Genomic DNA, 12,812 nt, shown 5'->3' with positions numbered 1-12,812 from the left:
TCACAAAGGAAAACATCCTCTGTGTAGACTACTTCACACAAAGAATCAAATCTAGGACACCCTTGGTCATTTCTCTACCATGGTCATTCTAGCTAAAGACATTCAAAGAGGGCGCCTGGGTGGCTCAGTCGGTTAAGCAACTGCCTCCGGCTCAGGTCATGAGATCAGGGTCCTGGGATCGAGCCCCGCGTCAGGCTCCCTGCTCAGTGGGAAGCCTGCTTCTCCCTCTCCCTCTGCAGCTCCCCCTGCTTGTGCTCTCTTGCTCGCTCTCTCTGTCAAATAAATAAATAAAATCTTAAAAAAAAATAAAAGACACTCAAAGAATTTAATAAATCAAAGTCGTCCAGTGGTAGTTTTTTTTAAAGCCCTACTTCAATACCAATGGAGTAATAAAAGGTACTGATTAATAAAGATCTTACCTTTTTTTTGAAATTAAATACTACTTACTTTATTTAGGGAAGCTCTTTTATCTGAATTGTACAAAGACCATACAAAATCTATGAGAAGTTCTCATACTCAGCGGCTTAACATTGTTTGTACTCTTACCATTGCTGCATATGAGGTAAAGGAAATGATTTTTTTTGAAAGCCAAGGAGGTAACTCTACATACACAAAAGCAAATAATTTTTCAAATAAGATTAATTAATAAACTGCACTCCTTTTAAAGTTGCACATATTATAATGGGGCAAATGCTGCTGTTTTACATTGCAGCTGTTACTCCAGAGCTCTGTAATAGATGAACGTTGTTTCAACTCTAGCACTCAACAGAAGGCCTCCTTAAGACTCAGTATCTGAGGAAACCCATGTTGCCGGTACCCACTGAGGCTCCTCCTGGGCCTTCTCAACTGTAGACAGTTGGGCACATGCGTCTTGCAAGTGTCATTCACAATCACATGATCAAAAAACTAGCCAAACTGTGTCTCCATTTTTTTGAGCTCTTGTAGATCTTCGTCCTTGAACTTCAGGTCCACAAAGTAGCCTGTAATGATCCTGGCATTTTTCTAAGACTGCTTCCTACAACTCATGTTAGACGGCTTTATAAATATGACATAGGGCTTCAGTTTGTGGGTTTGAGCTACTTGAATACCCTGAGGCTCTAAGTCCATGACACAGATCTTTCCTTCATTAAGGACTGTTTGAACAGCATCCACCATACTCGAGCATCCTGTGATATTCATGAGGATTTCAAATATTTCCTTTGACACACAGTGATACTCATGTCCATTGCATTCCGTAACTCTTTTTGGAAAAAGTAGTATGTAGCACAGAACTTTGGAAATGGTTAGGATTAAGTTCCATAAATTGTCTTCTCAGTTCATTTACTCCAACGCAGAAGGCCTCACGAGCACTATGAAGCAATGCTTGTCTGAAGGGTGCCGCGGGTACCTGACCACCTGCTCGTAGGGGGTGCCCAGGCAGCTACTGGCACTGCACACCCTGGCGCACAGCTCGAGATCTTACTTTGTAAGATCGAGGCATGAATCGTTGCAGCAGCTCACTGCAGTATCCCTACAACTTGGCTGTCATTAGTTTCAAGATTGCCTCGAAAATAACCTACAAGAAAGATACCCCAAGACCTTGTTCCTCCAAATTGATCTATGGCTTTAAAGCAATCTTAATCAAAACTCCTAGGATGCTTTGTATAAATAAACTGATTCTCAATTTTATATAGATATGCAAAGAAATTAGAATAACAGTTGGAGGCCTTACACCAGCTGATTTCAGGACACTCACTATAAAGGTTCAGTAATCAAAACCATGGTACTTGAGGAAAGAGAGACTTATAGATCAATGGAACAGAACAGAGTCTAGGAACAGAGTCACACTTGTACTGACAATTTTCCACTAAGTTGCCTGGGTGGGTCAATGGAGGAAAGACGGCCTTTTCAACACATGGTGCTAGAGCAGGTGGACAGACATATGGGAAGACAAACAAATTTGATGCTTACCTCACACCATATACAAAAATTAACTCAAAATGGATCTTAGGCCTAAAAGTAAAGTCCTTAGGACACAGAAAACAAAATAAAAAAAAATAGAGAACTTCATCAAAATTAAACACTTTGACTCTTCCTAAAACAGTATTAAGGAAATGAAAAGGTAACCCACAGATTGGGAGAAAATGTTTGCAAACCATATAGAGGATAAAGACCTTGTATCCAGGGCGCCTGGGTGGCTCAGTTGGTTGGTTAAGCGACTGCCTTCGGCTCAGGTCATGATCCTGGAGTCCCGGGATCGAGTCCCGCATCGGGCTCCCTGCTCAGCAGGGAGTCTACTTCTCCCTCTCCCGCTCCCCCCTCTTGTGCTCTCTCTCTCTCAAATAAATAAATAAAATCTTTAAAAAAAAAAAAAAAAAAAAAAAGACCTTGTATCCAAAATACATAAAGAATTCTTAGAACTCAACAAGAAGACATTGCAGAAATCTGTCAGTGAGTGCCCTCCTTAAATTTTATGCCATGTGCCTTACTTGCTTTACCCCAGTCCTGGCCCTTACAGACAAAAATCTGCTTTTGTAACCTTATATATTTGGAATTATGTGATTGGATATTTAAAAAAATAAATCGAAAAAAATGAATGAAATGAATGGAAAAAAAAAAAGAAAATGTCAATCAACAAAACCAAAAGACAACCAACAGAATGGGAGAAGATATTTGCAAATGACATATCAGATAAAGGGCTAGTATCCAAAATCTCTAAAGAACTTATCAAACTCAACACCCAAAGAACAAATGCATTTTTTAAGAATGGATAAAAGAGGGGCGCCTGGGTGGCTTAGTCGTTAAGCGTCTGCCTTCGGCTCAGGTCATGATCCCAGGGTCCTGGGATCGAGCCCCGCATCGGGCTCCCTGCTCAGCAGGAAGCATGCTTCTCCCCCCTCTCCCTCTCCCCCTACTTGTGTTCCCTCTCTCGCTGTGTCTCTCTCTGTCAAATAAATAAATAAAATCTTTCTAAAAAAAAAGAATGGATAAAAGATTAGAATTGACACATCACAAGGAGGGTATATAAAAGGCAAATGAGTCCAGGCAAAGATACCTCACATCTGTAGTTATTACGGAGGTGCAAACTAACACCACAACTTTACATGTGACACCACTGCACAGGTAATAGAATGGCTAGAATTAAAAAGGTTGACAATAGCAGGTTTTGGTGAGGATGCTAAGCAACTGGAGCTCTCCAAAGCTGCTGATGGGAGTGCACGATGGTGCAGCCACTTGGAAAAGAGTTTGGAAGTGGCCCAGCAATCACACTTCTAGCTATTCTAGCTATTTACCCAAGAAAACAAACCCATACAGATTCTTGTATGCAAATGTTTATAGCAGTTTTATACATAATATTCTAAAACTAGAAGCAACCCAAATGTCTATCAATCCATGAATAAGTAAACAAATTGTGGTATATTCCATACAATGGAATACCACTCAGGAAAAAGAAATCCCCAGAAACAAACTAAGCACCTAAGAAATGTATTAGGCTGGGTTTAAAGACTCTGGTGAAAGTTCACTGGGGGAACCAGAATGGATACCTGTGGACAGAGTGGGCTGTACCCCTGGGAGGCCTGAGAAGCCTGTTTTGGGAACACAGAGCCTTATTTCACTCATCATTTGGGATTAGGGAAAAAAGGAGCCAGAAGGCAGAGGAAAAGAGCTGAGGCAGTACCCTTATGGACCCCCAAACTGGAGTGGACTAGGAAGAGCTCTCCATTTATGTGATTAAACTCAATGAAAAATGGCTGGGGCTAATCTCACAGCTTCCTTTCAGAAAGAAAACAACAAATCCTCACTTGAATTATTTCTGCTTTAATTACTGGTTTAATTTCAGGTTCTCCTTTGCCTCCATCACTGGTGTATTTCCCTGGATCTAGAATTCCATGTGCTCAGCTTAAATATTTTCCAGGTACCAAGTAACACTTTGCCTGTCTCTTCCCTATAGTCAAGGGCAGGAAGGTGTCACCTGCAGGGGAGGGTCTCACAGGTTTCCTTCTGCAGGGAAAATCATCACACAGGCTCTGTCCCCGCTGAGGAGGGTCCCACACAGGTTTGGCTCCTCAGGGCAGGTACTCACACAGGCTTCCTGCTGCAGGTGCTGTAGGGCCCTCTTGGCTGGGATGAGGAAGTCAGTGAGGCAGCGCAGCCCATCCCCACCATGGAGTCTCTCCGCCACACTGAACAGCTGCCAGAGCACCGTGGCTGCCGTGGCCTCAAAAGGTGGGTAGAGGGCAGACAGTGTGTTCTGGATATAGGTGTCAAGGGATTCCAGATCCTGAAATGCAAGAGAGGATCAGGTAATTTAAAACATCAGTTAAGATAGGTGCAGGGGCGCCTGGGTGGCCCAGTCGGTTAAGCGGCTGCCTTCAGCTCAGGTCATGATCCCAGGGTCCTGGGATTGAGCCCCACGTCAGGGACCCCGCTCAGTGGGAAGCCTGCTTCTCCCTCTCCCACTCCCCCTGCTTGTGTTCCTGCTCTCGCTGTGTCTCTCTCTGTCAAATAAGTAAGTATAATCTTTAAAAAAAAAAAAAAAAAGGTGTAGAGGACACTTTTCACAGGCTGGCTATGTAAGAGTCCACTTTTTGGGCTCTGTCTTATATGTGGGTATCTGAGTTGTCCTTGTGGAATAGGAAGGTACGGCAAATCCTCAGCATGGTGGGGGATTCCTCTTGCAGCAATCTCCTGGTCCTTCACATTGTCACACAGCAGAAGCATACTGAGGAAGCTTCCATGACTACATTAAGTAGATCTGACCCCCATGCCTGTAAGGGGAACCCTAAATAACACTTTGTAAGTGAGGTGGTGGCTGCTGTCACATGAGGCACAATCAAGTTCCACCCCATCAAATTCTGAAATGTGCACCTGAAATGCTGTATTTTAGGATTATCCATGGAGCATGTGGAATTTCTTACGGGGCCTTCCCCTTCTCTGGTTCCCCCCTCCCTGGCAATCCTGGGTCTGCAGGGAATGGGGGAGGCCCTTGTGTCAAGGACAGAGCTGGTCCACATGGAACCTAATACTCAGAAAACTTCACCCACAGCAAATACATTTTAATTGTATTGATAATTTTTTAAAAATTTAAACAAAAACCATTAGGGCATCCTTTATCAAAACCACAGAATTGTACCCATTTGGTCATTCTGAAAACATTATCCTTGGTACCTGATTTGCTCTTTATGTTTTCATGCAACAAAAGTTTATGTAGAGACAGAATGCTTTTAGTTTAAAAGATATTTAATGCTATTTTTAGATGTAACATTTCCTGAGGAAATACCACAGGGTTCATTTGTTTGGGAAAAAAATGCAAGGCTACAATAACAGTTAAAAGTCAAAGAGGTTAAAATTGTGAAATCGATTTTTAAAGGGACAATGGTTACATCTGAGACTCCTCTGAACAGCTCATGATACAGATAATTTCCTAAAGAAATTGAAAATAAGACAGTGAATCCCCTGGGCCTGAAGCAGGTAAGGACGCAGGCCATCTGTCCTGACGGAGGGGCCAGGCTGCACAGCAACCGGGAGGTGCGTGCTGCAGTGAGTTCATCTGTGGAAGCTCCCACCGCTGTGTCAGTGTGGCGAGGCATTGGTCAGATGCCCTCTGGAGCTCCCATGCCCACAAGGGCTTCCCCATGTCTGTCTGCTCCCCTCCCTCCATATGCCTGGGTCTCCACACCAGACAGGGCCACTCACTCATTAGAAATTATCTAAATACTGATTCTGTTTAGAAAATGCCAAGGTGGTCTGATGTCTAAACACAAATCACACCCGAGCCACCAGTGCACATCCAGCCTATGAGAAGAATGGTGTTCTCAAGCCAGGGGAAGAATCATGCTCCAAATAGGATGCTCCTCAAAGAGATCTGAAGCAAACACTTACTTGTGATACAAGAAACTGGCAAAAGTGGAAGGACATGTCTTTAATGACCTATTTCAGAGGAAGTGAAATGCAAACTGTGGATCCTCCCCGGGAGAGATGTCCTCCTGCTGTGCAGATACCCAAATCCAGACAGACTCCTCCTCCAGACCCACAGGTGGGTCCTGATTCTCATGTCCAGCTGTGGTCAGCAGCCTCCCAGTGGGTCTCCTGGCCTCCACCTCACCCGTTCATCTTCTGAAAACTGCCCAATGTGAGGAAGAGACAGGCAATACTTGCTGAGATCTCTGGGATTTCATAGCTTCCCTGGCCCTTCTCTGCCCTTTGATTCCAATTGTGACTGAGTGAGGCTCCATCACTTGGCCTGAAGGGCACCCCTCCGCCCAGATCCAGGTCCAGGCAAGAGCTGCCCAAGGGAAGCTGTCTGCGTGCCCAGATGCCACTTCCCAGGTCAAGTAAGTTGGGGAAGCCTTGGGCGAGCCAGAGGGAACATATTCTCTAGCCTCTTCTGTGGAAATGTGCCCTAAGTAACTGTCTGCACAGCCCCTTCCTGGCTGTCACCTGCTTCTCTGGGTACTTCATGACCAGGAACAGCAGAGCATGATGCTGCACCCAGGGCCACTGCCTCACAAGCTCCCCAATCATTTTGCAGATGGTGCCCGTTCTTGCTCTTGGGAAGAGAGGGTCTGACGAATAAGCAGACTGCAGGACCAGGGGTGGGCACAGCCTGAGCAGCCATCCCAGGCTCAGCACGGTGGCATATGCATGGTACAGGTCAACCATTCCCACTTGTACACAACTCTAAGAATTCAGTTTTTTCAAGAGACGCAAACTACAAGAGGGGGAGGCAGATATACACAACCCTGAGAGCAGAGAGGCAGAATTACCACATTACAACAAAATCAAGTTACCTGAATATATTCAATTTAGCTTAAAAAAACAGGTAAGAATATAGTGTATCTTAGAAAGATTTCCATAAGAAATGCTTAAAAAGAGAATTATCTTGGTATCTTAAAGGGTAAAGTTCAATCATCTTGAATGTTTACTCTGTATAACATTTTCTTTCCTGATGTTTCCTGGGATGAATGTGTATGTGTTATAGCTTGTGTGTGTGAAGGAAAAGGTGTGTGCAGAGCTGGGTGTGTGTGAGGGAAAGCATGCATGTGAGGGAAAGTGTGTGTGTGAGGGAAAGTGTGTGTGTGAGGGAAAGTGTGTGTGTGAGGGAAAGCATGCATGTGAGGGAAAGTTTGCGTGTGAGGGAAAGTGTGTGTGTGAGGGAAAGCATGCATGTGAGGGAAAGTTTGCGTGTGAGGGAAAGTGTATGTGAGGGAAAGCGCATGTGAAAGTGTGTTTGAGGGAAAGTGTGTGAGGGAAAGTGCGTGTGAGAAACTGTGTCTAAGGGAAAGTGAGGGAAAGTGCATATGAGGGAAAGTGTGCATGTGATGGAAAGTGTGAGAGAGAAAGTGTGTTCAAGAGAGAAAGTGTGTGAGGGAAAGTGTGCATGTGTGAGAAAGTATATGTGAGGGAAAGTGTGTGTGAGAGAAAAAGTGTGTGTGAGGGAAAGTGTATGTGAGAAGAGAGTGTGTGTGTGCCAGAGAAAGTGTGTGTGTGAGGGAAAGTGTCTGTGTGAAGAAAAGTGTGTATGTGAGGGAAAATGTGTGTTGAATCCCACTGTGTGAAAGCATCTGAAGTTGTGTGCTAGAGGGTAGATTGGTGGTGAGCCAAGAGAAATATTAGGGGCAAATCCTTAAAACAGTTCCTTGGCCTTTGGTTGCCCAGGAAGAGAAGGGAGTAGCCGCAGGGTCAGGGAGAATGTCTGTGTGGGCACCTCTGGCCCATTCAGCCTGGGCCTGCTCTCTATAAGGTGTGACTCACCCATTCACCAAATCTGGCACACCATCAGGATGAGCAGAAGTAGGAGGGAAGAGAGCAGACGAAGGCAGATGTCATCACTTTGTTGATGGTTAAGGACTGATCTCTTCTCCTTATGTAATTCAGGTTTCCTGATTCAACCAAAGGCACACACACACGGATTTGGGCTGACTTCCAAACCGGGACCTTCACCCATCTACTTGATCCTGAATCTTACCGTGGCTTAGAATGCAGTTCTCTGCAGATGTACGTTAGTGGATTGGTGAAATAGCACTCGTACAAAGCACTTAATTACCATTTTGCTGAACTGTGAATCAGTGTGTCACTATTTGGCCAATTGCAAGACTGCCTTTGCATTTTAACAATGGAAAATTTTTACGTCTGGGGAAACATTTTAGGGCTCTACTCTTCAATGAAGGATTTATTTTCCCAACTAACTTTAGGTAAAACTTTATTGAAAGAAGGGTGATTTTTGAAGTCTAGACCCTTGTCTCTCACAATGCCTGTACCCTCCATGAGTAAGCATGTTCCTCCTGGCACCTAGACCGCAGGAGATGACCCAGCCTCAGTGTAGGGGCCCTCCCTGCAGCCCTCCAGGCCTCACACATTGCTGGAGATGAGAAGACAGAGGCTAGGGGTCTACAGGCCCTTCTATGCCCATCCTGTGGTGGGACGGTCTCAGGGACACCGGAAAGACACCTGAATGCTTGGTTCTCAAACACGCATCAGCTAGAGACAGCCTGCTTCTTCCTCCCAGGGGACAGGTAACATGCTAAATGTCAAAGCAAAGGTAATTTCTTCTCGTTTCAAAGACAGGGCTGAGCTAAAGGAGAAGAGCAGCTGATGAACAGGACAAGGAAACAGCAGGCTGGAGGGACTGGGCTGAGGCTGGCCTGGCAAAGACTGACCATCAGTGCTCAGTGTCATCAAGTACAACACCCCTAAGGATGATGGAAGGCAGAGCCACAGAGCTGCTGGAGCAGCTGCTAGCAGGGTGGGTGGGCCTGGGTATCAGCACCCTTTCACCCACCCAGAAGGTCTGCAGGGGCTTACTGCATGGACCACCCCTGTCTCCTAGGGAAGAGCACCCCAAGACGAGAGACTGCTAGATAGCTAGATCCCCGAGCGGGCAGTGCACAAACTGGGCTCCGAGACCTTCACCCCACCTTCCTTGCACAGCTGTCAGCTGCTGGCTGACCCCTGCATGTCCCAACAGGGAGAGAAGGTGCTGGAACATCCAAGGCTTCAGCACAGCCACGCCAGAGACGGCTTCCCTACAACTACTCCCAGTGATCAAAAGGAGCCCACTACCCAGTCTCGTGGGTGATCCCGCTACATTTGGGCCCCTGCACCCTGGGGAGGGTGGGGCATGTGTGGGAGGACAAGACTGCAGAGTACTTGGAGTGAGGTCTCAGTTGGGGTAGAAGACTGAGCAGCTGTGGTAAGGAGCACCGTCCTCTCTGCCCGCCATTGGCCAGGCTGGGGGCTCCTCTGGCACCCAGTCACACCATCTCATTCTGAAAACTGACAGGGCACTGACACTGGAACAAAGAGAACAAGGGCTGCAGGCATCCTCCGGGAGGCAAGGCTGGGGTGGGTGGATGGGGTGGGGGCTGTGGTCACCAAGACCCCTAATCTGGTCTGGGAGCTCATCTCATCCTGCAGCCCCATGACCAGCTCCCAGTGATACTTCAGATGCTGCAGCCTGGGATGGGACCCAGAGAATGGGGGACACAGGGGTGCCCCCACCCAGGCACTTCCACCCACAATGTCAGGGTGGCCTTTATACTTACCACTGTGGCCTTTGCCAGATTTTATAAACGGAAGTCCGGATGTACAAGGGGCAGTGGGCACCCCCTGTGGGACACTGGAGCTGTTCCTACAGCCCCTCCAAACAGGGGCCCTGGGACAGGAGGGGCACCAACATCAGGCCTATCCCTGCCCCACTTTCCATAAGTAGCTACCTTCTCAGCCTTGCGGGGACCGGGTGTGAAACCCACACTCCCCAGGAGGCTTGCTCTCAGCAACCGACCTAGTTACAGCACTCAGGCCCTGTTAATAAGGGCCTCCTTCCCGAAGGGTGCCGATGGCTATCTCTGGTTTCCTGTGTGCACAGACCCAGGAACCACCTTTGAATCAAAGAAATCCTGTCCAGAAAGCCTAGCCCCCTCTGCTGGGCTGATGTGCCAGCCGGTCTACATCCAGCCTGTCTACACCTGGTCTGTGTATACTTCCATATGGGTCAGCATCTCCAGCTCACCCTCTGCCTGGCCCCACTGGTGACCCTAGCCACCACTCTGGGCCCTTCCTGGGCCCAGGTGGCTATGTCTGCCACCTGAGGGCTGGGACTTCTCTCCTGGACCAGCGCTCCACAGGCTCTGACCCCTGGGCCTTTACAGCTCACCTCACACCTTCCCCAGACACTCCTTGGCCTTCCTAACCCTGGTAAGCCTTCTTTCTCAAGCTCAGAACTGCTCACGTAGCACAAAGTTGCCCTCTGGTTGTGTGTCTCCAAAACTGGGGTCTGCCTCTGGCCTGTGCACCATGTGGTCCGCCCCAGTGCATTCATGGAGTTGAGTTACATCATGAAACGTCTACAGCATCTTCAGAAGAGAGAGGCAGGGAAATGTTTGGGCAAATGTTCAGCACAAATACATTTGGGCTCTAAAATCATGCTTCATTTGTGGGGAAAAGTTCCCTCTGGGGAACACTTGTTCTCCACGATGCTGGGCAGAGAAAACACCTGCCTACATCCCAGAAAGTACTGAGTAGACACAAAACAGAGCAACCCTTCTATGGTGGGCTGTTGTTCACAGACTCCTGGCCTCCCTGGGGAGGATGGCACGTCCCTGTGCATTGGCATCAGGCATGGCCGTGTGACAAAGAAATATGGTGGCAGCGGCAGATACGGGTTCTGACAGAGGCCTTGGGAGCCAGCGTGTGCTCCCACACACTACCTTTCCCTCTGCCACAAGTTGGGTAACACCCCAGAGAGGCTGTTCCACAAGCCTGGATCCCAGAGTAAAACTGACGTGATCACCACGATGGGCATATGGCACGAGCAGGTCCTCACTGTGCTGATCACTGAGATGTGGGGGCTCATTGGATATGCAGCATAACCTGCACATCCTGACTGACCCCCCCTAGGGCCTGGTACACGGACCCAGGGGATACCCCAACTCACAGTCTTTGCGCCCCCCCCCCCCCCCCCCCCCGCCCACGGCAGCCACAGCACATGCCTTGGCACAGGTTACCACCTCTATCCAGGTACTCCCGCCCCCCGGACAGGTGTCCTGTAATGCACCTGGAGAGACTGAGCTGCACGGCCTCCAGGTTGTGCATCCTGAGCTGGAGCTGGCTCTCAGAGGCCTCCCGGGGAGACCAAGCCCCACAGGGTGGGGATGGAGCAGAACCTTGGGGCTCCATCTCTGTGGCTCCAGGGTGGGAGGTGCATTTGGTATATCTTAATCTCAGCTGTATCTCCAGGAGTGTTCCAGGCTGTTACAAACACAACCCTGAAATGTTTGCTTTGAATTTACACACAAGTTACCCATGAAACATGAAACACATGGTCGCCTGACTTCAGCAATTCTAAAGCTGGTGTTTGCATCACAGTGGATCGTGGGTGCTGAGCATTACTGACAGTGGAAACCCCTTAACAGCGCTGAATACCCGGCACAGTGGCAGCGTCTGCTGGCAGGCATGTTGGGACGGCTCCCCTTTGGAGTTCTGTGCTCAGAACCCCACTGGGATCGCTGCCAGGACAGCCTCTAAGTTATGAGTGGATTGCGGATGCTGTGCCACCTTCCTTCCTTTCCTCCCCCTCAGACGCCCGTTCCACCTGGAGCCAGAACTTCCCAGGGGGCTTATGCTCTACCAGTGTCTTTTTAAAACTGATTTTGTGTTCTTCCTGCTCGTCCCAGCTTCCCAGACTAACGTAGTGTAAGAACTTGCTGACATGGAATTGGCAGGTGCCGTCGGTGAAAGGCTGTTCTGAAGGAAGAACCCAGACCCTCCCTCCCACCCCTGCCCACCGAGCCCCCAGTGGGGGCAGCCGGGCACGTCTCTAGGTCCCCGCCCGTGTCAGAGGTGGGTCAGGCCTGCGCTTCCTGATCGCGCTCTACTTTGGGCCACCATTCCCTCAACCGTTACATGGGAGGAGCTCTCAGGTGGCTGTGAGGATTGAGGGCAGAGACCCCAGGAGAGGACCTGGCCCGTGGCAGGTGTGTGTCCAATAGGGCCTGCCGGGGGCTCCCTTCCTGAGGATGAGCCGCAGGCAGCTGCACCCTCCCTGTCGAAACATGCCCTTCAGCCCTCCGGCTGGAACGTGCCCAGCTCAGAAACTAGAGGTCTTTTTTCAACATGATCCCTTTTCCGTTCCAGGAGGATCTCATTCTCCAATTTTAATCATGTTGGGAGGCACCTGCTTTCCTATCTAGGGCTTGACATTAAACAATCACAAAACCAATCCTATGTGATGAAACAAAGTATATAAACGTTAACTTCTCCAACATTTCTAAAACCAAGCCTCCCCAGAGCTTCAGAGACAAAAAGACTATCAGAGCACCTTCCTTCAGAGGTGAAGGAACTGAGTTAGCTGCAGGATCACGGAGGTGTCATGGCCCCCCAGCTGCTGGGGCTGAATGGGGGCTGGACCGTTTAGCCCTTGGACCCACCTCCACGGACTTGCCCCTGAACCAGGGCACGGGAATGCCGTGCACCTTGGCTCCCAGGCAGCCGGGAGGGCATGAACGTAGCTGCCTGCCGTGGCCGCTGAACCTCCATACTATGAAGCCACAACCACCACAGTGGTGGTAAAGGAGACAGCACTTCACAATTTACGCCACGTTCACACGTGTGACTCCTATGACTGGCATAACCACCCAGTCCTGAAGGTTTACGTTCATTACGCACTTACGTCACCAGCCATTCTGTCCAACCTGTGGGGGCCTGATGTCAGAATTTGCCTTGAACTGATGGGGTTTTATATTCTGGTGAATTTCCCTCTATCAGACACACTCAGAATCTTCCACTGGGTGTTCTTTGGAAAAGCTGCCTCTTCAGCCTCTAAGTACCAGTAG

The 12,812-nt window shown here is 48.6% G+C and overlaps 1 protein-coding gene across 1 annotated transcript in view; it reads right to left on the bottom strand.

The window, feature by feature from the left end:
* PLEKHG4B (pleckstrin homology and RhoGEF domain containing G4B) overlaps nt 1-12,812 on the bottom strand; it is an 80,012-nt gene that overhangs the window by 53,810 nt on the left and 13,390 nt on the right. Inside the window, 1 exon segment of the mRNA XM_032415169.1 lies at nt 4,064-4,261. Coding sequence (XP_032271060.1) covers nt 4,064-4,261 — 198 coding nt within the window.

The sequence above is a fragment of the Phoca vitulina genome, unplaced genomic scaffold (genome assembly GCF_004348235.1).
Source record: "Phoca vitulina isolate PV1807 unplaced genomic scaffold, GSC_HSeal_1.0 scaffold17, whole genome shotgun sequence".
Taxonomy (NCBI): domain Eukaryota; kingdom Metazoa; phylum Chordata; class Mammalia; order Carnivora; family Phocidae; genus Phoca; species Phoca vitulina.
The sequence above is the reverse complement of the archived record's forward strand: the minus strand, read 5'-3'. Positions and strand labels throughout refer to the sequence as shown.